This window comes from Diplotaxodon limnothrissa, linkage group LG14 (genome assembly GCF_057381915.1).
Source record: "Diplotaxodon limnothrissa isolate DT_005_m linkage group LG14, D_limnothrissa_male_GT1.1, whole genome shotgun sequence".
Classification (NCBI taxonomy): Eukaryota; Metazoa; Chordata; class Actinopteri; order Cichliformes; family Cichlidae; genus Diplotaxodon; species Diplotaxodon limnothrissa.
The window spans coordinates 28603331-28627167 of record NC_140609.1 but is presented as its reverse complement, the minus strand read 5'-3'; the positions used below and the strand labels follow the sequence as shown (position 1 = coordinate 28627167).

The following is a 23837-nucleotide window of genomic DNA, read 5'->3' as shown; positions in this document are numbered from 1 at the left end:
ATATGCATTTGTGCGCCCTAATACAAGTGTGTGTGTGTGTGTTTGTGTGTGCAGCTACATATGCACCATATGCACTATGCAGAGATTTGTAGAGAGGATGCATCCAGGCTAGAGAAGCTTCCCATTTGGTGGGAAGTGAGAGCCAATTATTCAGGCGGGGGCAGAATGCAGTGGTCAGTGTAAATCTACAGAGGATGTGATGATGTGGATAACATGGTGATCTGACCCAAGCTGGAAATTGGCAGCTCTTCTCAGACCTTTCCCAAAATAACTCAGTAAATGTCATCAGAATGACGCTGGCTTTTGCTGCCATGATTTTCTTTCATCCCCCCCCGCCCCCCATTTTTCTCTTTAAGAGGACATGGAGGTGATTTTTCTCATTAAGGACGAGAGAGTGATAATGATGAGTATGTAGCAACAGATCAAAAAACTCAGAAGGTCAAAGAAAAGACTCTTAAATCTCACTCGTTAACAGCTAACGAGCGCTTTATCGATCCAGCTCGGGGTTAACAGCGGTTTTGGAAAATAACTAAACCGAGAGACGTTCAGTATTTCAATATCATTACGTTTTATAGATCCACTTTATTATATTACTTTATTTTACTTCACTACATTTACTTGGCAACTGTTTGCTTCCTTCCTGCCTCATTAAGCAACTTAGGTCTTCAGAGAGTTCCTCTTTGGCAGTTTCTCATCCTGGCTTCCAAATCGAATATATATTTAAAACTGGTTCAAGCAGCTACAACTGCTTAGAAGCAGTTTGTTTGCTGCTGTGAAAATAATGTGCCGAATACAGCGAATCAGCAAGTATGCGCCCTTATGGATGGCACAAAGAGTAAGAAACTACCATTTTGCTGTGTTTGCATTCTTAAGGAAAAGGGGGAAGTAAAGAAATATTGTTGCTATAGTGTTGGCGTCTTTAAAATGGTTTGCCATATTGGATTCAGAATGGTTCCTTCCCATTCAAATTAAATGAACACTTTCCCACTGATAAATTATAGAGGAGAAAATTGGGTTGGCTTTTCAGCAGAAAGGGAGCGTTCATAAAGCAGGCCATTTCATGCACAAGTATGACTTTTAATGGGTGGTCACACTCCTCCTTCTCTTCCAGTACCACCTCACATTGCTACAAAGCCCCGAGACCAGATTGCCACCCAGGGGAGGAGCATCACCTTCCAATGCGGCACCACGGGAAACCCTCCACCTGCCATCTTCTGGCAGAAAGAGGGCAGCCAGGTAAGAGGCTGGAGCAAAGCACAAGGCGCTCTCTAATGCTAAATACTGCAGCAGCAGAGACATCCAGGACACCAAATGAGTGAATATAAATACATTTGCTCCCCTAACAAGCCCGGGCTTGCTCTTCATGAGCACTTGGCGCATTCTTTGTAAACTTTACTTCAAGTATTCTTTATCACATCAATAGTCAAGAGTTTCACACCTTCTTTGTTTAAAAGGCGAGAACGACTCACCACAATGTGAGCAGGTTTTTTTGTCTGATTTAATCTTACTTTTTCTGACACCTCTTTTTTAGAGTTGCCCACATTGATCAAGACACATTTTTCCAGGCGAAATAAGCGAGAGGCGAGCGAGATAATGCAGCACATTTGCATTTGGCTCAGAGATATGCGCAGAGACAAAGTGTTGGAAGACATTGCATTGGCGAGAAATCTTTCTCCTGTTTGCGTGCCACTCTGGTTTTGGGGGAGTCGACAGGAGAGGGAAGAGAAAGTAGAAGAGACTGAAAGAGGGCTTCCAGGAAGCACACCAGGTGTGGAAATTGCTTCTTCAGGCCAGGATTGCAGATGAATGCTGCCCTCCTTCCACATTATTCCTGACCACAAATGCCATGTTGCTTAATGGCAGCTGGGTTCACTGACTCAGGAGTGGAGGAGAAGCTTCAGGTGTTTTCGGAAAGGTTCCACAGAGCAAACAGGAAGTTGAGCTACTGATTTTGTGAATAAGCTTCAGTCGGCAGGATAGGTTGATGCCTTGCTTGGCTGTTTGTAGGGCTTTTTGCTGTATATGTGGGATTATCTGTAGCCTTATAACCTCGGTCCCTCCACTGGAGTCTAAGCCTCTTAGAGGAAATGAAATGGATGGCTGAATGGATTGATGCATCCCTCCCCCTTGTTCCCATCCATCTCACTTACAGGAAAACAAGATGGGATAGCTATAAAATGTCAGTTTCACAGGCATCATCCCCCCCAAAAAAACAACACAACAACCAGAGTCTTTCAGGGTTTTTTCTTTTTTCAAATGTGAGATTATCATTAGAAGTTAATAGTTTGAGCCCCGGATTCGGGTGAAAACATGTAAAATAATGTGTCAAAACTAATTTGACAACAGTTTTACTTTAATGATTTATTAATTCTTTACACAATTCATCAACTAAAAGTAAGGATCCACAGCTCATCTCTGGGAGGATGTAATTAATGGAAGATGTACTAATTAGCAGTAAAAGTACAAGCAGAGCTGAGTCTGATGGGAATGTCATTAGCTTTGCAGGTTTTTATTCATTAGGCACGGCGACAAATTTCATTTTGATCTTATGGTGGTGTTGCATGAGAAGTTACAGGATCACCAAATAATAATAACTAATCTGGAGCTGCACATGAATATCTGTAATATTTTTCAGGGACTTGAGTCCATGAGTTATTCGTTTAAGGTGGGATCATAAATTCATTTTGAATTCAACCAGTGCTCCACTTCAAGGTCACCTCCATCAGCACCTCTGGGACACTTTCAAATGTGCTGCTATTTTTAGAGTTCTCCAAAATCTAAAACGTGGAGCGATATAAGTCCTGATGTGTCCAAGCCTGAATGTGGTGCACAGGGTGAGGAGTGGGATCTCAGTGTGTGTGTGGTTTTTTTTAACTTTTTTGGCAATGTTAGTGAGGTTGTCCTGGAGTGTATGAGAAGAACATTGGCAAAAGAAAAATCTGAACTGCAGTACATGCTTTTGTGCATGACTCAAAGAGAAAGAATGAAGCTTCCACAGACTGATCTAAAAATAAAACATATGCTTTTGATGAGTGGATTTCTGGGAATTTGTGATTGCGGCTGAACATAGCCTTTTAAATATGACGCTTTGGCTTTGTTTTTCAGTTTTATTTGGGTCCACATTAAAGTTTTCCTTAGACACAACCAGCCATTTCAAACAGCCAATTTGAGCTGCAGGAAATTGCGACTAAAATTGTTCTAGTCCTATTTCCTTTTCTATAAACTTACTCAAATAGCTGAGGTAAATGATTTGACAATAAAAACATTGATTTACTTTTTGCTGCATGCATTTTTCTGTTTAGATGTTGTTGTTCCCCGGCCAGCCGCCTTCCCAGTCTGGTCGTTACTCTGTTTCCATGAATGGAGAGCTGACCATCACAGATGTCCACCCTGAGGACTCGGGCTTTTATATCTGCCAGGCCATCAGTGTAGCAGGAAGTGTTCTGACCAAGGCACTGCTGGAGGTGGAGGGAGGTAAGACCTCAATAGGTACAGTTACTTTTAAACCTGAGGGGTTGATTCTTTGTTCTGCACCATCAGCTAATGAGGGGAAAACATATTAATTACTTAGTAGGTGCACAACAATGAGGCTCATGCAGACAGAGACGGTGCGCAGTTAGAGACCCCATGCTGGATGAGCAATGAATTGAAGGCTTAATGTTTTCCCACAGGCAGCTTGTAAGCACCAGATTTAAGCTTTCTTTTACTCCTTATACAGCCTATTGTTTTCTGCTTACTAAGCATCTTAAGTATTTTTACCCTTTGCTCTCCAGCTGCTGGCGACTTTATAAAGCCGTCCTTCCTGCAGACCTTTTATATGCCTTCCTAATGTTATCTGTCCATCTTGACTTTTCTGCACTGTGATCTAATTGGAACAAGGATATCACCCCTAACATAATACTCCGCCTCTTCTTCACTCAAACTGGCAGGTCCTTCAGGTCGTATCCCGCCAATCATTCGCCAAGGCCCAGCCAATCAGACCGTATCTCGGGGTGCAACGGCACAGCTCTATTGCCGTGTAAATGGAGGTACATCAGTCGAGATTTCATGGGAGAAGGACAGAGAGAGACTTCAGGGAAATACACCTCGACTGACCTTGATGGAAAATGGCACGTTGCAAATCGCAGACGTAAAGGTGTGTATGTGTTTGGGTGTGTGCGGATGAGGCATTTGTTGGAAAGGGCACGTAACAAGCGACTTCTGAAAGGCAGTTGCTCTTAAATGGAAGGAGCGGAAGGAAAGACGGAGTGTGCACGGAAAGATGGAAATTATATATAAAAAAAAAACTGTGGAGAATAAAATACCTGTGTGATCTCTGACCGTCTGTCACCTTCCCCGCAGCCCTCATAGTAACCCATTTCTTCCTCATTTCCATCAGCAATTCCATTTCTGTTTGTAAAATTAAAGTGAGTCTGAGTTAAAAAGACCAATCTCTCTAAGGCGGTGCGTATCTCTCCAGTGTAATTATGTGCTCATGCGGTGTGTAATTGTAATGTTAATGAAGGTGCTTGTTTGTAAATGCTAATGTGTTCTGCTTTGATGGAAGAGCAGTCAGAAACCCCTTTGTGCTATAACCCCACCTGGAGGTCAGCGAGCCTGTGCAGGACAGAGCAAAGGCAGCATCATTTACATTAATTGACTGGCGATAGATGATTCATCATCTAACCGGCTTTTAATTAAATCTCCTGGCTGGAATGTGCTTATTCACGTCCTCCTTCATCCTTTTTCTCAGCAGTGGTGCTCAGCTAACTTGGAGCATTAAGGTTTGGTCCGGTGCACCGCTGAGGCAGGGGAAATCTGCCATGCCAATGTGCTCAATGGAACAGAAGAGATGCATTAGGGTGGCATCAAGGGGTTGACAAAGGGGGGAAAAATGGGGACACGGAGATGATGAGTGAGGGACTAAATATATTTACCCTGCTGCTGCCCAACCCACCATCAATATTTTAGCTGTAGTTGGAGTCATCTGAAGAAGTTCACCTGCCCACAAGCTGTGCGGTCTGTCAGCCAGAGGTCAACACTGCGGTGGATGATCTCATACGGTCTGAGGATAGTTCCAGCAGACTGGCTCTCAGCCAGGACACGGCCAGAGCGAACAGCAAGCGTATCAGTGAAGCATGCAGGCACATACTGTACACTTCATAACATAAAAAGAAGGTCGGGTGGGGCGTAGTGTCGCTCGGTGACAGTTGCTTAATGTGGATGGAGTGTGCGTGGCTTGCATTTAATTGCACAAACATGGCTGCTTAATTGGGTCCAGTTTCACCTGGAGCTTAAAGGTATAAGTGCCAATTTTTACATTTTTTAAATATTTTTTAAAACGTGTTTTTGCTTTTTTGTAGCAAACCTTTAAATATGCCTTTTGAATCATTTATTGAAGCGTAGGAGCTTAAAGCTGAACAACAGTTGCAAGCAGGTCTAGCATTTTAAATTTGTCAGCGGCATTATCGTATTTTTATCTTAACAATAATTCAAATGTCTGTGCGTGCTGTGAGAAAGGCTGGCTCTTGTGACGGAGCTGAAATTTATTAAAATTATCACCTTATTCTGCAGCTGCACTCAACTCTGAAGATAATCTTTTTTTGGGTGTCTTTCACTGTGTTAACTGTGCTGGTTGCGTCTCACTGCTCTCATCAGCATCTCGCACTCATTGTCAGTGAAAATGCACCAAATGGCAGACACCTCCAAATAAGCGTTGATGTGCTACGTAACCGATGGTTGCAGACATCACAGAGAAGCGTGTTGTATGCGTTTATAATGTCATCGCTAATATAACGACACGTATGAGTTGTTTACTGCTCGCTTCTTATTTAAATGCTTTTGCAGGCTGAAGTGAGACACTTAATAGTTTCCTCACAAAAATGTCCAAAACAACTGATAGAAAGATCTGCATTTATATTTTGGTACTAATTAGACTCTAGCACAATTGCTGTAATGATTTCCAGCGGAGGGTCAGCTCACCTCGCAGAAAAACAGCACATTATGTGAGAAATACAGCATTAACAATGAAAGAATAATTATCTGGGTTTAAATGAAGCAGCCCTCTCAAGGACATTAATATTCTGTGTATAATTATAAAACTGCTCTTCACAGAGCATCGAATGGACATCATTATGAAATTTCAGTCAGGCAACTATCATTTGCAATAAATTATTGCATCAACTGAAAGAGCATATAAGTGGGCAGTTGGGGTCACCCAGGAAGTCCCGGAGACCGTGGTTTCTGCGGTTTTCGCTCATTCTTTAGTTTAGCTTTCAATCACTTTGGTTTTTGTTCGCTGTTTGGTCAGATTTAGGCACCATCCTCTTGATCAGACTTAGGAACTGTTTGTGTTAAAAGCTCTCTGCTTGTATCGCAGGACTGAAGCCAAAGAAGAAAAAAGACTGCAGCGGTTTTGACTATGTGGCAGCATTTAACATCGTAGGAGTTACAGTGATCACACTGCTCAGTAAAAACTCTTGCTAACATCTATTAATCCTAAATAAATACATCCTACATAAGATATCTTGTTATTCTGATGTCATCAGAATTTAATCACAGTCTTTTAATAGTTGATGTCGGACACAACACAGCATATAATGCTTCTTTTGGCTGCTCCCTTATTCACAAGGGGTCATCACAGCAGGTAGCTCAGCATGTTTGATTTGGCGGATTCTAATGACAGATGCCCTTCCCCACAAGGATTTGTGTCTCCGCCCAAAATCTGATCACAGATCTTTAACTTGGTTGGCAGATGCATAAAGCGCTACTGCACTGAGCCAATGCACAAGCAATATATAATTAATCACTGCTATTTTCATCACATAAGCAAATAAACACTATTACACCAATAACAATCACTGTAGCCATTATTTATGATCATTTTGTTGTGATGCAAAACTATTAATTGCTAAAGTTGTTCTAATTAAAGCTAAAGCTACTTTCAGCTGCTCCCTCATTTGTAAGGGGTCGCCACAGCGGGTAATTCTGCATGTTTGATTTGGCAGATTTTCCCGCCAGATGCTCGTCTTGATGCGGCCCCAAAGAGAGACACAGCAACACATTAACTAAAGTTGTTTAAACTCTCGATTTATTAGCTATTAAGAACTAATGCTTTCTCAAGTGAGAGATTGTTACTGACATAAAATGTTTAGCAAATTCAGTGTAAGGTTTATGCCATCAAAATCATTCTTTTTATGTTTCTGTAATAGTTAGTCTGCCAGAACATACAAAATGACATTTTGCTAAAATATAATTACCATAATAATCTAATTATTTGGGGGTTTTTTTCAAAAAGGAGAAAATTATAGGAAAGCACATTGCTATTTATTGATTAAAATGCAAAATTACATTTATTCATTTTATTCATGAAAAGAAAAACTATATTTATAGTGGCTGAATGTTACTTTTGATTAATTTTTGACTTTGTTGGCTCAAATTTGGTAAATTAGATTCGAAATCGCATCAAAGTTAAAACTGTTTAAGTCTTTCCTTTTAAGCTGTGATGAGTTAGATAAAGAGAGGTCACTTGGAAAAAAATGAACATGATTTATTAAGATACAGAATTTGATTAACAAGCTGTGTGGCGATTAGACTCTGATAAACCATCACAGCAGGATGGTTTATCCGAACAATGATAGGAATTATGATAGGACTCCACTAGAGTATAGCTGAGGGTGAAGATGAAGATGGAGGCGTGGATGGGGCGCTGAGTGACCAGGGTGAGGTAGAGATGGGGGAGGAGGAGGTGGGCTGCAAGGGCCTGAAAGGCAGAGTGACAGAAGATCGCTGAGATTTAAAGTACGCTGACAGAGACATGATTGGCTCTTAAGAGACATGCAAGAAAATGATTGGACTAGATGGACTATAGCGATGCTGGCATTGAATTTGACACTGTGGGAAAGAGGAAGTGATGTAATAGACCCAGGAAAGCAGGCAGATGAGTGATTACTGATATTACTCACACATAAGCTTCATTATAATGTTACATTCCCCTAAAAAGGTAAAGTTACAAAAAAAGTGTTGATGAAAGAGAGATGAAGGCAAAATATGAAAGTAAAGCTTTTGATTAATAATTAAACAGACAGAGATGGACGAGCTGCTATCCAACTCAAAAGAAGAGAAACATAGCAAAGCCCAGGAGTCACTAAACAAAAGCACAAATTAAAAAGGTTAATGACCAACAACACAAACAGCTCACGAGCTTCAAAACCAAAAAAGCCTCTCTAGCACTGGAGCTCTCTTCTCTCTGGTCTTAAGTACTTTGGCTCAATAGCTGAGTAGAGTCAGTTGCACGAAAGTGGGTGGCATCTACTACTGAAGAAAGAACAAGACACAGCGCCAAGGTCAAAATCACAGCAGGCCCGTAGCAACAGTTAGAGCGTGCTGTCTGCAAGCTCCTCGCTCCCTGCAGTATTTACATGTAGCAACAGGGCAGAGATGAGTATGAATCACCCTTGGAGCTTACAGGTGGATGTTGGGGTGGTGAAGGGGTTGAAAGAGCAGGTAATGATGCGGGGTAGCAGCAGTGACACGCTACATTTACAGCTTAAACAAACCAATAAGGGAGGATGAGTTTGGTGTGTGATGTATGAAAAGCTGTGCAACTCAAGCTGCCTGAACTAGCTTGCAGGCTTAGCTTCTTTATTTTTGATTTACTTCACTACTGCTGTGGTGGATGCTATGGCTAGCTCATGCCTTATATAACTTCTTCTATGTATGAAACTGCTTTTTGACATGTCGTAAAAGTCTAGTGGAGTAGAAGCATAAAATGAAAATTAGCAGAAATTGCTGAAAAAGTGAAAGTGTTTGTGGCATTTATTGTGTTATTTTTTTTCAAGTCTGTCTCAAATGCTGACTGCTGTTTAACAGGACACGGACTCGGGTATGTACACGTGCGTGGTTTCCAGCACCACAGGAGAGTCGAGCTGGAGTGGGATTTTGACTGTCAGAGGTACTTAGACTGAAACTCGCCACAGTCTCTCTGTCTGTTACACTTCACACTCTGTCACTCCTCAACTACACCTCCTTTCCCAAGAAACTACTTAGTCTGCCAGTGTTCTTCATAGGAGCACAATCTGTAGCTTCCACAAGACAAAGTACAGTTTGAGATAAAATGTTAATCAAACTTAGCCCACTGATATGATGTAATTATGTTTTTTTTGTGTGTGTGTGTTTCTGTAATGAAAGATGGAGGTTCTTCAGTGTCCAGAGCTTCTGAGTTCATCCAGCTTCCAGGACCTCCACAGAAGCCTGTCATAACAGAGGTGACCAAAAACACAGTCACCCTCACCTGGCAGTCCAATCCCCATGAAGGCGGGGCCGCTGTCACCTCCTACATTATCGAAGCCTTCAGGTGAGTTTTCAAAACAGGAGCATACTTTAGTTTTTCAGTCTTTTGTGGACTTGTCTCAGTTTATCTGAAATTTCTAGATCACAGCAAATACAGGCTAACTATCCATCCATCCATCCATCCATCAATCCCTCCACATTAAACTAAATGCAAAAACAAAGCTCTGGTGTAAAACACGACAAAGCTTTTTAAAAATGTGTTATAGTAGTAAAGCTTATTAATAACTTTTTGCTTTGCTGTACATAGATTTAAACCCTTAATAATGGTGAATTTCCTCTGCTTAACCATTTCCACTCTCAGATCTTCTTCTTCTTGTCTCACAGACATTGTCTCTATTTGTACCCTTCACTAAATCTGGTCTGAAAAGAAACATGACTGACCAAAGTCTCTCATCATGGGTTAGATTTTCTAAAACCTCAAATCAGAGGAAAGGCAGAAATCTTTTTCACACTCAGTCCTCTTTGAAAAAAAAAAAAACTGCTGAAAGGTTTTTATGCTTTTTGATGATGTTGGGGTTTTTTGTCCAGTAATGGTCACATGTTGACTTGCTGAGGTCAGGTCTATATTGAGTCAGAATGTCATTAATAGAAGATGAATTGATTATGAGGCCTGAAGAGATTTTAGTGCAAGTTAAGGCTATTACTGGATGGAACCCCACCCCCACCCACCCAAAATAAACCAATTAGAGACAGCAAAAACTTTTGGAGTGCCCAAATCCACTTCTTTTTCTTACGGCTGCTTCCTTTCGAGGTTGTCACAGCAGATAATCTCCCTCCCTGTCCCCAACAGCGCTCTGCATGTCCGTTTTACTGCATGCATAAATCTTCTTTGTGGTCTTCCTCTTCCTCCTGCATGATAGCTCCATATGCAACATCCTTTGTCAAATATATCCATTATTCCCCTCTGCACATGTCCAAACCATCTGAGCATTGCCCCTCTAACTTTGTCTTCCAACCGCTGAGGTGAGCCGAGCTGTCCCTCTGATGTACTCACTTGTCATCCCAGTCATGCCTAAGAAAAATCAACTATGCCACCTCCAGCTTGGCCTCCTGTCTCCAAATCATACATTATAGACGGTCTTATTACCATCTTGTTAACCTTCCCTTTTACACTTGCTGCTATCCATCTGTCACAAATCACTAAAGACAGCTAAAATGAGTGATGACAGAATTATTTCCATGGTTAAGAAAAAACAAAAACAAATTACAAACACTTTCGATGTGGTAGCTTTATCATTGCTGACAACCAAAAGACGCCCTCATGAATGGAAATACAAAGTTTACAACAAGGTTCAAGCCAGAGGTTAGACTGAATATTTAAAAAGACTACAAACCTTTCTAAGAAATTCAAATGAACCAGAATGAGGGGAAAAGAAAAAAATTGCAAAAGAGAGAACAGGTCACGATCCGACGTGACATCACCTGTCAAACATAGTGGAGGCAATGTCATGGGCGTGTATGGCTAACAGTGAAACTGGATCACTGATGTTTATTGATGATGTGACTGCTGACCAAAGTAGCAGGATGAATACAGGTGATGGACACAGGGCTATACTCTGTGCTCAGATTCAGGCAAATTCAAATGGAGAAATGGAAAACTCTTCAATGGCAGAGAGACCCACAAACAAGGACAAACTGAAAGGAGCTGCAGTAGAACACATATTATTTTGGTTTTTGAATTTTATCTACTTAATTTATTTATTACCGTAATATACTGTCTTCCTGACTTAAAGTTAAACAGGCAGCCTCGACTTAACTTTCCACCCTTGATAAAGGTCTCACTGTCTGACTGACTCTTCCCAGATAATGAAGTCTTCTTCATTTAGACTCATTAGACTTTGGAAATGACTCATCTCTGCCTGAGGGAGAGACACTTCTGTTACCACACGTTGCAAAGTGAAACCCACCACATCAGTGTTTAGCCGCGGCTTTTCCGAGGAGAGCCATAGCAGCCCTAACAACCAACTAGAGTCCTGAGCGAGACAGGGAGAGTGAAAGAGGAGACAATTACTGCAGTGGTCAGCTTGGCAGCTCTGTCCTGTCCTGGGGCAATGGCAGGAGGGGATGTGAGCCGAGCTGGAAGTTCACTCATTGTAGAAACAGGACGGGGGGTACAGAAAAAGTGTATAGACACAAACATGCACGCACACGAGCACGCATATATTTCTTTCTGTGCAGGCAGAAAGCTCAGTCTGGCACACTTGCACACAGAGCTGATAAAAATCCATTCAGTGCTACACGCTCCAACTCCAATGAGTTGTTTGTTTTTGTGGATCAGAAGGAACAAAGAAAGAAACACTTTTATGATTGCAGTATGCCTTTTTATACCAAACATAGCAAGAGTTATGTTTTTGATTTTAAAAGGGAGGCAGTCTAGATGGAGTATTTACTACATAAATGTAGCAGTTACATTTTCCTTTTTCACTGAAAACAAAACCACAAAAAAAGGTTAAAAAAAAAAAAGAAATGGCAAAACTGTTTCTCTGGAGAACATTTGTTGAGAAAAAAGCCACAGAAGAAAGGAGAAAAAGCTGTGACCTGCTTGATGTAATTGCCTCGCCATTTCCTCCTCCATGGAGTTGAGGAAAATGTTAAACTGCACTCATGCTGCTTGATAGTGCCCGTACCTGCACAGCATAAAGCTGTTGTATCCTCGCCGGGCTCATTCAGTAGTCATCATTATAACCTGCTGCAATTAAAGACGGAATAAAACTTTGTTAGCAAGCTGAGAGAAGCAGCTATGAGGGTTTTTTTTTTTCTTCCAATGAACAGAAACTCGTGAATCCAAGAAGCAACTGGTGATTTCTTTAATTTGTTTGCTCATTCAACAGAGGCTGCTGAAACATTTCTTGTTCACGTGCCTGCTGAGCGTCAAGCGAGAAGATTGATATCTGTTCATTTAATATGGGGCTGCAGCCAGAAGAAGATTAGCACTGATTTGCATTAAGACTGTGGTGTCAGTTTTCTATTTTAGTTTTCTTTTTAGGAGATTAGAAGAAATTATTCACTGTTTTCCATTTTAAATATCACAGAGGGAGGGGGGTTGGAGCCTATCCCAGCTGTCATTGGGTGATAGTCGGGGTACTCCCTGGGTAGTCTATCATAGGATTAAAATACAGACACAGACAACCCTTCACAGCCATACTTGCAGCCAAGTTTTATTCACCGATTAACCTAACACGTGTGTCATTTTACTGTGGGAGGAAGCTGGAGTAAGCACATGCAAACCACACAGATTCAAACACAGAACCGCTTTGCTGTGAGCCATCAGTGCTAACCACTGCAGCACTGTAAAGAAATGCACTTAAGATCCCATGTTGCCTTCAGAACTGCCTTAATTCTTCATGGCAGAGATTGAACACGGTGCTGGGAACATTCCTCTGAGATTTTGGTCCTTATTGACATGATAGCGTCACACAGTCACTGCGGAATAAATCTCCTGTTGGGTAGTGACAGTACTCAGGCAGGCTGTGGTGTTTAAACAATGTTCAGTTGGTACTAAGGGGCCACCAGCAGCAGCCTGAACCATTGATACAGTACAAGGCAGGATGATCAGTCCTGTCATGATGTTTATGTAAAATTCTGTCTCTACCATCCAAATGTTGCAGGAGAAACTGAGCCCCAGACAACACTTATCTACTCATTTTGTCCACTTTAATTTCCTGTTTTTTAGCAGTAGTGGAACCTGCTGTGGTCTTCTGCTGCTGCAGCTAATCTGCTTCGATGTTCAGAGAGGCACTTCTGCATGGTTGTAACAAGTGTTTATTTGAGTTAGTGTTGGCACCCTGGCTGTTATCCTGTGATCTCTGACATCAGCAAGATATTTTCGCGTAGAGAACTGCCGCTTACTAGATATTTTATCTTCTTCAGACCATTCCCTGAAAAACAATAGTAATCCCAGCTCGTCTGGCACCAACAAGCATACGATATTTAAGGTCACTTATATCACCTTTCTTCCTCATTCTCTTGTTTGGCTTGAACCTTAGCACATCATCTCGACCTTATCTCCATGCAGAACAGCTTTTACTTACTGCTTTGTGATTGGCTAATTGGATATTTTTAAGAATAGGTGTACTTAATAAAATAAGTGTATCTAAAGTATATCTAAAAAAAATAGATATGAAACTGCTTAAAAGAGATTTAACTTTTTTTTTTTGCATTTTTGTTATTTTTTTTCTTCTGACAAAATAATTTACCATTTAATTAAGAAGAGAAAAAAACAGCTATGGCTCATATTTATAGCTTTCTTTCTCCGGGTTATTTCTATTCTTGCTTTGAGATATCACACTTCATTTTCTTATGCTCGCAAGATTAAAAAATGTATTTACCCCTTAATGAGGGTGACTACCGTAACTGCAGTTGCCATATTTCCTAAGTATGCAAAATTCAGATCTCTCCTGACATCTCTCCTGGCTGCTCTACTTTCATCTGTCTGTGCAATTAGGGCATGAGCAGAAGAGCTGTGATCAAGCCTATTACCTTGTTATCTCATGGTAACACGACAGATAACGAGAGAGAAAAGAAGCATCTCTTGAAGCTGTTTATTGTAGTCCTCGCGCCAACTTTACATGCAGTTATCCGAACTCTTTCAGGCAGCAAACACGCTCCCGATAAAGACTTGACCTACCCTTTAAGTCATGTTCACACACTCTTGTTTTGATCTCAGTCGTTCACTCTGACAGTCAGATCTTCATCACAAGAAATTCAATTTTAAGATAGTCGTTTTCTTTGACGTTATCCGTCTTGCAGCCAATCAGTGGGCAGGACCTGGCAGACCGTAGCGGACCATGTGAAGCAGGAGAGGCACACTGTTGTCGGACTCTTCCCCAACACCGTTTATCTCTTTATCGTCAGAGCAGTCAACTCGTACGGCCTCAGCGACCCCAGTCCGATCTCCGAGCCTGTCAGGACACAGGGTGAGTTACATAAGATGAAAGACAAAAAAATCCTTTTTTGATGTAATGGTTTTCATTAGATTCTTCACAGTTCAGTCTTGGTTTCAGTTTCCATGAGGCAGTATATTTTAGATACTGGATGTAGAGCTGAGGCAGAGATAATGTGCTACATGCTTTGGAAAAATAAAACTTGCTTTGCATGTGCAGTCTCAAAACTAATTGCTTTCTCAGTGTGATGCTCTTCTGCCGGGAGCAATGTTGAATTTCATCAAAAAGTTGTTCCCTGCTTTTGCTGAATTTCTGCTATTCAGCTGTTTTGTTTTCATGTTGCCAGGCTGGACTGATTAGATTTCTTTGCTGTCTTAGATGGGAGTCCGACTGAACAGGGAGTGGACCACAGACAGGTGCAGAGAGAGCTGGGAGAGGTGTCTGTCTACCTGCAGAAGCCGATGGTTCTGTCTCCTACGAGCGCCAAGATTTCTTGGAGTGTGAGATTAATACTGATGGGTTTCAAAGTCAGCTTGTAATGTGTGGAGGACAGGCTAATCTCCAAACATTAGCTTCAGAAACTCTGCTCAGCATTATATGACGCCAATAGATCAACGTGTAGAGAAACAGCTGGTTACGCTTCCCTGCTTTTGATAACTGATTTAAATGTGAGACCATGTTTTTGTGCTTTTTGTCTTCCACCTTCTTTAGGTTGCCCGTCAGTCACGGTACGTTCAGGGTTACCGTATATTTTATCGAACGATTGGCAGCTCCTGGCTGGTCCAAGATGTGGAGGCCACATCTGACTACAGTACCATCTTAGCAGATCTGCACAGTGGTACCGAGTACGAGGTCAAGATCCGGCCTTACTTCAATGAGTTACAAGGGCATGACAGCCTCATGGTTCTCCTGCGTACCTCGGAGGAGGGTAAGGAATGTGTATTAATAACCTAATCAGTAGCAAGTAATGCTAACTAGTAGTAAGCAAGTACAGTACTGTGCAAAAGTCTTAAGACACCCCACAGTTCTTTATGTTTGCAGAGAAAAAATGAGAAAAGGCTGAGCTGTGCCAAATTACACAAGAACTGAAAACCAGCGGAGACGTCTTATGGAGCAAAGAATCCAAATTTACTTTTTTTTTTTTTTGTTCAAATCATCGGTTTATACAGAGGATGTCAGGAAAGAGGTTAATGTGGACAGAAATCTGTAGAGGCTCTGTCATTACTTGGGGCTGCATTTCAGCCAGTGGTGTTGGGAATCTTGTCAAAATTGATGGAATTATGAACATGGATGGAAGTACCATCAGATTTTGATCTACATATCAATATCGTGTGGAAATTAAATCAGAAGACTACTTAATGAAATTAAAAGAAATCTTGCCTAACAGAGTTCAGGCTGTGTTGAAGAATAAAGGTCTTCATTCCAAATGTTGACTTTCAGGCTTGATACAATTTTACAAACTCTGTTTCTGTCTTATATTTTACTCAGTTGCTGCACCTGTTTTTCATTTTCCCAGCAAAAATGTTGAAAAAATTAGGAATGGCTCATGGCTTCCGGACAGTAGCATATGTGTTTAAACAAATTTGAGATACCAGTTAAATCCTGTTTTGTTTCTTTGTAGTCGATGTGAAGCAACAGCCAGCAGCTTAGCTTTGCATAGAAACTGGAAATAACAATAGTTAGCCTGGACTCAAAAACTCATAGATAGAGGTTTAATAAAAAGTGGTTAGTATTATGTTAGTTTAGGAGCTTTAGAGGTATGATTTTAACCATAATCTCTAGATCAAGCCGCTTGTGTCCAGCTTTTGTTGAGCAAGGTGAAGGACTGCTGCCAAGAAAGTAAAATAACATGTTTCCTTCCAAAACTGATTAAAGCTCTTTCATTTATTATGAACTATTTTTTATTTATAATATTTAGTCACATTTATCAATGTGGAGGGATTTATTAGTTACACAGTTTAAAGTGCTTTAGATGAGGCAAAGAAATCCTTTAAAAACAGTATTTTTCCAGTGGAGTTAGATTATCAGACAACAAAGGAATGAATGAGTTCTAATTAATTTAGCAAAAAATCTGAAATAACCTCCTAATTTTGAAAAATAAAGACACTGTTTAATTTTCTTATATAGAATGCTTATAAATAAGTAATTAAGGATTATTTTCTTTCAGGTTTTTCTAGTTTCTATAAATTATATCTGTTATTTGCAGGAAATTGTGCAGGAATTATGGACCTGTAAACACAGTCTTATCACAGCTCTGGTATGTATTAATAACTATAGTAACATCTCATTTTTTCTTATCTCTGTTTGCAGTTTTGTGTGCCCCTCCACAGGCTGTATCAGTGGTGCAGCTCACCAACAGCACCAGTATCAGCGTGTCCTGGGAGCCGCCGCCTCATAATATTCAGAGCGGCATAATTAGAGAGTACAAGGTGAGGCCGCATTTTACTGTTTGTCTTCTTCTCTGGTGTTTATTTCTGTTGTTAAGCTCGTCAGTAAAGCAAATTGTTCTTTCGATTTGCATCTGTGTGCAGGCATTACTCAGTGTTTCCTAGGTTTGGTTGTTTAGATGCTTGTGAAAAACACAGATTTTAATGAACAATTAGTAATTAGTCATTGCCTTTTATGTGTTGCCAGTACTTGCGATGCTGCTCGGTTTTGTGTCATCAGATTCTCGGCTGAACAGTCACCATCCCTCTCATCTGTTAGCTCTGTGAAAAAAAACAGAGTTCTCATTATCTGTCTCTTAGAATGAGCGCAACACTGATTACTAATCATCAGGCTGCTTATGCAGAGCGTGGAAAAAAACATCAAAATAGAACATGGAGTACTATTGTTTTGATTCCCTCTCGCCGTCTTGTGTCTACACGTAGACAGTTATGAGTCTGATCATGAGAATCCATATTCTTCTGAATGTGTGATGGATCATCAGCCAAAGGCAGGGATCATATTTAATCCCCTTAAATATTTCAATTTCTCAGAAATACACCCAATATTTTGTTCAAGCCCTCAAAGGCTGACGTAAGAAAATATTGCACGGTATTACCTGACACATTTTCATTGTAACTCCCAGTGTCTTCATCACAAATGCTCTATAGGAGATTTAGAATAAATAAAAGGTTTACTCAGTGTTGATGAATGTGGACAGGTGTGGGGATTATGGCAGAGGTGGTGCGAAGTCTTGGAAGGGAAGATTTTACATACTAAGCACTCCTTGTACCTGTTGCTTATATCCTATGGATAGTAGTCTTGTACCATTGTAGAGCAACTTTCATGTGCGAGTTGCCTAAATTGTGAGGACCTTAAACTTTGGTGTCACACAGGTCTGGTGTCTGGGCAGCGGCGTTGAGCAGGAGAACCAAATAAACCGAACCGTGGATGGAGCAGTCCTGTCCATCCTGCTGACGGGCCTGCTGCCTGAAGTCCGTTACACCGTGATGGTGGCTGCTGTCACCAGCCTGGGTGTGGGCGCTCAGAGTCCGCCTGTCAGCCTGCTTCTCAGTGAGTCAGTCAAACTGTTACAGTTACTACACACGCCGAAATATGCCAAGACGCACTCTGCAAGCTGACTTTACCACATGTAAAATGTGTATGTGGAGAGTTGACTGCGCTGCATGAATACGATTAAAGCTGGTGCATCACCAACACTAACTTTTGCAGGTGTTTGTCACGAATTTGAGTCAGTAGTTGTGATTGCATAATAAGTTTGCCATTTATTTTGTTTAGTTTTGTGTCTCTGTGGCTCTGCTTTTTAATTTACTTGGCTATATTAGTCACATAGTCCGAGAAGATGTGTTGCTTCCAAAGAACATGTTTTGCTTCCAGTGTTTCCTGAAATGTTTTTCTTTTACTTGTAACCCTTTTACAGAAAACATGGGAAACTTACCTATTTGAGTTATTGATGAAAGTTAGGTGAGATCTTCTCACTTCTTCTGTTGGATCTAACTTGGCTTATCAAAAAGTCTAAAAACACCAAAGGTGGAAAAACTAGCATGTCTTCTATGTCTTGTTTAATCCGTACCAACACAAGTTACAGTTTTATGATACAGTCAAACTAGGGAAAGATAATTTACAACCCTAAAATAATTGCAACCATGTGTAGTGAACTTGGGACTCTCCACCAGAGCAACAGATTTTAAGCCCTATGGGAGTGTCCGACAAGAGGGTCATGGACCCCCTATTGATCCTCTACCTAATCACACGAGCCAAGGTGTTAAAACAGGTGTGGGTCACAGACAGCCAAGGTTTCGGGTGAATCCACTGTGAAACCTGGCCCCACCCTATTTCCTGAGGTCAAATGGCCCAGGATGTGAGTGGGCGTTAAGGCATCTGGGAAAGGATCTCAAAACTGGATTATAGATGGCAGACTAATTATATATGGCTAAGATAAACTGCTTGTAAGTTGTAACTTTCCACCTGTTGTTCCTTTGGGGCGTCTCCGGCACATCTCCTAATGCGTGTCTGTGCAGGCAGGAAGTATGTCCACAAATAAAATCAATATAACTTCCTTCACGTTTAACCAGTTTTCAAGTGCTTTAATGCCCCAATTTGATCCTAATCCCCTCGACTGTGCTGGCCCATTAAAAGAAGAATTTACTCAGTTTACTATTTAATCACCCTGAATGATATGTGAGGAAACAAAACCATTTAAAAAGCTTGTTTTTTTTCTACTCTGAAGTGACTGACAGCTCTCTGCTTTGGCTGTGTATCATGTGGCTCCATTAACTGGATCGCTTCTCTTTCAGCTCCCCCGCTTGAGAAGACTTCAACGACCGTGACTAAGGGCGATGACCTCAGCATAGCAGAGCAGATCACAAGCGTCATCCGCCAGCCAGCCTTCATCGCTGGGCTGGGTGTGGCTGCGTGGTTGGTGCTGATGGGCTTCAGCGGGTGGCTATACTGTCGCCACCGAAGGAGGAAGCAGCTGGGACACTATACCACATCCTTCGCATACACCCCAGCAGGTGAGGGGGGGAGGAGGGATTAACTATGACTTACTTACCTGCTTTAGGTAGAGAAAAAAAAGTAAAAAGCAGGAGAGGTTATCGTCACAGGACTCGAGATGATTTGATGAACCCTGTCACAGACGACTCATTATGTAACGGAGACATAAAAGAGAAAAAAAGACGCAAACCATCAGATTTTGTTTTCATCCAATGACAGTGACAAAGTTCTTAATAGACCTCCGGGGATATCTGGAGCAGTGATGAATGTTTTTAATTTTAGTTTGTACTTTGCAAAGCGATGCCTGCACTTTAATCGCATATTCAGTTAATTAAAATATATTTATTCCCACTGGGTAGTCTTCATGGCAGGAGCAAAGGGAAAAAAAGAAAAAAAAACCCTCAAGAGAGACTCTGAAGCATATGTAAAAAGCTCAGCGCACACTTTACTTGATGCCCTTTGGCTCAGAAGCACACAGCACATCAGTTCTCAGTTCTTGTCTGACTTTGAGATGTATTTGCTCAATAATGGCTCAAGGCCTTAGGAGCAAATATGCAATTTAATTTTCGCATTAATATTTCATAATGTTGCATGTATGTCTTTCACTTTATGGTATGGATTTCTTTATTTAATTAAAAATGGATTTTAACCATCCCTAACTCCAGATACAGCAGCAGAAAAATGACATCTACATTTTTATGTATTGCAGGCATACGCTATATAGATCTGCTGTGTTCCTCTTGGTGTATGTAGGTCAACAGTGCACCCTCATAAAATATCAATTCAAATCTGCTTTCTTAAACCCCCGTGTGGGATAAACTGTTTATTTGGTTATGGAGCATGATAATTCGGTCCAAAACATCTTTATCTTTCAGTGGCTCTTTGGGAAAAAAGGGGCTTAAAGCAAAAGCTTTATCTTCTTTGCTGTTTTCCAAATTTATAACTTTGCTCTTTTTTCCTCTTGCAGTTGGCTTCGCTCACAGTGAGGGATCAGGAATCATTAATGGAGGGTAAACTCTACGTTATGATTTGATTCATCAGATGATTAGTGTCACTGTGTGTTTCATAGAAGCAGTATTGATATAATCTCATCTTTCTTCCCAGGCCTGGCTTGTTGGGATCAAATATGGGCAACTACCCCTGGCTGGCAGACTCTTGGCCCACTCCAAACCTGACTCACAACAGCAAAGACTCGGTCAACTGCTGCTCTGGCAAACTGGATTCAGAGAGATATTACAACAGTAAGAGCTCTCTGATGTGAAATGCTAGAGTGCTGAATAAAAGATTGTCCTTGTTAATGTAACATAGTCATTTGCTGTGCAGCTGTTGGGATCATAAACTACCCAAACCAGTCAGAGAAGCACAGCGCGGCGTCCAACGACAGTCCCATCTACAGCACCATCAACACAACGGCTGAAGACGACCTCCTGGCGTACTACGACACCTACTCGAGCACGTCCTACAACAAGGGTCCAGACCCTTACAGCAGCAACCCAATACTGTCAAACAGTGGGTTTGGAGGTCTGGAGCAGGACCTGGATCATTGGACCATAAAGTCTGGTCACTCTGGATCTGAATACGCCAAGCTTCAGTACAGCAAGAAGAGCAATGGTAAGAATTTTGTGGAAGCGGAAAAGATCAAAAAATGTATCTTTGGACAGCTTAACTGGAAATGTCTGTCTGGCTCTTTATACGCAGTCATGAGAAAAATAATTTTCTGTAGTTGTGGTTATGGCATCATTATGCTTCTTGAAAATCTGTTGAGACGGTTAATGACCATTTGAAAATCACACATTCATTTAATTTTGCGGGAAAGAAAACACCTGTTCTGTTATTCAAAATGGATCATTTGTAACCACCTTAACCTTTTTAAGATGTTTTAATTACGAGATTGCACAGTAATGAGATCTTTTCTTGGACGATATAGAACGACATGATTACACGGGAAGGTCTGCATTCATCTTTTTTCATTTTCTGAACGCACTGCAGTTCCATAGTAATAAGTTAACTTCATAAAACTGTGTAGACTTGTGATTACGTGTAACAATCTGAGACGTTGCTTGTGTAATTACATTTATTAGAGCACTGCAACCTTAAAAAGGAAATATTAGTGAGCTGCCTTTTTTTTCTGTAGCTTGACATTGGCCAATAGTGCTTTGTTTTATAGATAGTTTATATGGCTGCCATAGTGCAATGTTTTCATCTCTTTTCTTATATGCAAGTGTTGTAACCACCTACAACACGTATACTTCCACCCACATGTGAAAGCTTGGGCAGCTTCATTAACTCACATATGATATATACAGGGAGTGCAGAATTATTAGGCAAATGAGTATTTTGTCCACATCATCCTCTTCATGCATGTTGTCTTACTCCAAGCATGTTGTCTTACTCCAAGCTGTATAGGCTCGAAAGCCTACTACCAATTAAGCATATTAGGTGATGTGCATCTCTGTAATGAGAAGGGGTGTGGTCTAATGACATCAACACCCTATATCAGGTGTGCATAATTATTAGGCAACTTCCTTTCCTTTGACAAAATGGGTCAAAAGAAGGACTTGACAGGCTCAGAAAAGTCAAAAATAGTGAGATATCTTGCAGAGGGATGCAGCAGTCTCAAAATTGCAAAGCTTCTGAAGCGTGATCATCGAACAATCAAGCGTTTCATTCAAAATAGTCAACAGGGTCACAAGAAGCGTGTGGAAAAACCAAGGAGCAAAATAACTGCCCATGAACTGAGAAAAGTCAAGCGTGCAGCTGCCAAGATGCCACTTGCCACCAGTTTGGCCATATTTCAGAGCTGCAACATCACTGGAGTGCCCAAAAGCACAAGGTGTGCAATACTCAGAGACATGGCCAAGGTAAGAAAGGCTGAAAGACGACCACCACTGAACAAGACACACAAGCTGAAACGTCAAGACTGGGCCAAGAAATATCTCAAGACTGATTTTTCTAAGGTTTTATGGACTGATGAAATGAGAGTGAGTCTTGATGGGCCAGATGGATGGGCCCGTGGCTGGATTGGTAAAGGGCAGAGAGCTCCAGTCCGACTCAGACGCCAGCAAGGTGGAGGTGGAGTACTGGTTTGGGCTGGTATCATCAAAGATGAGCTTGTTGGGCCTTTTCGGGTTGAGGATGGAGTCAAGCTCAACTCCCAGTCCTACTGCCAGTTTCTGGAAGACACCTTCTTCAAGCAGTGGTACAGGAAGAAGTCTGCATCCTTCAAGAAAAACATGATTTTCATGCAGGACAATGCTCCATCACACGCGTCCAAGTACTCCACAGCGTGGCTGGCAAGAAAGGGTATAAAAGAAGAAAAACTAATGACATGGCCTCCTTGTTCACCTGATCTGAACCCCATTGAGAACCTGTGGTCCATCATCAAATGTGAGATTTACAAGGAGGGAAAACAGTACACCTCTCTGAACAGTGTCTGGGAGGCTGTGGTTGCTGCTGCACGCAATGTTGATGGTGAACAGATCAAAACACTGACAGAATCCATGGATGGCAGGCTTTTGAGTGTCCTTGCAAAGAAAGGTGGCTATATTGGTCGCTGATTTGTTTTTGTTTTGTTTTTGAATGTCAGAAATGTATATTTGTGAATGTGGAGATGTTATATTGGTTTCACTGGTAAAAATAAGTAATTGAAATGGGTATATATTTGTTTTTTGTTAAGTTGCCTAATAATTATGCACAGTAATAGTCACCTGCACACACAGATATCCCCCTAAAATAGCTAAAACTAAAAACAAACTAAAAACTACTTCCAAAAACATTCAGCTTTGATATTAATGAGTTTTTTGGGTTCATTGAGAACATGGTTGTTATTCAATAATAAAATTATTCCTCAAAAATACAACTTGCCTAATAATTCTGCACTCCCTGTACTTAAATGCCCTTTTATATCCAATATCCTGGGCTTTGAATTGGCTTATTGAAAGGTGCTTTGTGAATAAGCCTGCCATGCTCTGAAACTTTGAAACATACTGTGTGAATGGAAAGGTATGCGGAGGTTAAGTGCTTCATTCCTTTTGATATCCAGTGATTCTACAGAAGCTTAAGGTGCCCTTGAAGATATAAAATGGTCAGTAAAAGGAAAATTCTTTGAGGCGCTAACAGCTGTGGACACAGAAAGGACGTATTTAAAAACCTTTACTTAGCAAGCAGTTTGAGCTTTAGTGTGGAAACGAGTAACACAACGATTATGGCTCACACATTGTTTGGGTTTTTTTTTAGACAAACTGGTAAAGCAGAGGTCTACTGGGACATCATCCAAGTCAGGTCCTCTCACCTGGGTGGATGTCTTGTCTCTACCTCTTCCCACCAATAAAGATGGACACCATACAAAAACACACAAAGAAGATGAGCAGCACAGGTGAGACAAATCACTGCACTGTTAAATGTCAGGTTGTTGTTAAGGCCACTTCTTTACCCCCCTCCAAGAACAGTGGCATTTATTTTTGTGTGATCAGTCAGTTTATTTTTAGCATGGAGGCCTCTGCCTTCACCTATATGACAGAGGCAGTTAAGGCAGATGGATATCAAAACTGCCCCAGAACTGTGCTGTGACTGCCAAGCAAAACTTGAGTGAAGTTTGGAGTCTGGGGAGTTTTCACATTAACAGCTGTGTCTGCGGGCAGTGAGTAGATCGTGCTTTGGGGCTGCAGAAGGGAGCGTCCACTC

General features: G+C 41.2%; 1 protein-coding gene across 1 annotated transcript in view; it reads left to right on the top strand.

Annotated features, from left to right (window-relative positions):
* LOC146619078 (roundabout homolog 2) overlaps positions 1-23837 on the top strand; it is a 59937-nt gene that overhangs the window by 30508 nt on the left and 5592 nt on the right. Inside the window, exons 7-21 of the mRNA XM_085370191.1 lie at positions 1112-1236; positions 3303-3474; positions 3930-4135; positions 8851-8932; positions 9169-9334; positions 14080-14246; positions 14592-14713; positions 14925-15141; positions 16524-16642; positions 17534-17711; positions 18956-19174; positions 20122-20164; positions 20259-20395; positions 20478-20765; positions 23391-23529. Of these exons, the coding sequence (XP_085226317.1) occupies positions 1112-1236; positions 3303-3474; positions 3930-4135; positions 8851-8932; positions 9169-9334; positions 14080-14246; positions 14592-14713; positions 14925-15141; positions 16524-16642; positions 17534-17711; positions 18956-19174; positions 20122-20164; positions 20259-20395; positions 20478-20765; positions 23391-23529 (2380 nt within the window). The remainder of the gene's footprint in view (positions 1-1111; positions 1237-3302; positions 3475-3929; positions 4136-8850; positions 8933-9168; positions 9335-14079; positions 14247-14591; positions 14714-14924; positions 15142-16523; positions 16643-17533; positions 17712-18955; positions 19175-20121; positions 20165-20258; positions 20396-20477; positions 20766-23390; positions 23530-23837) is intronic.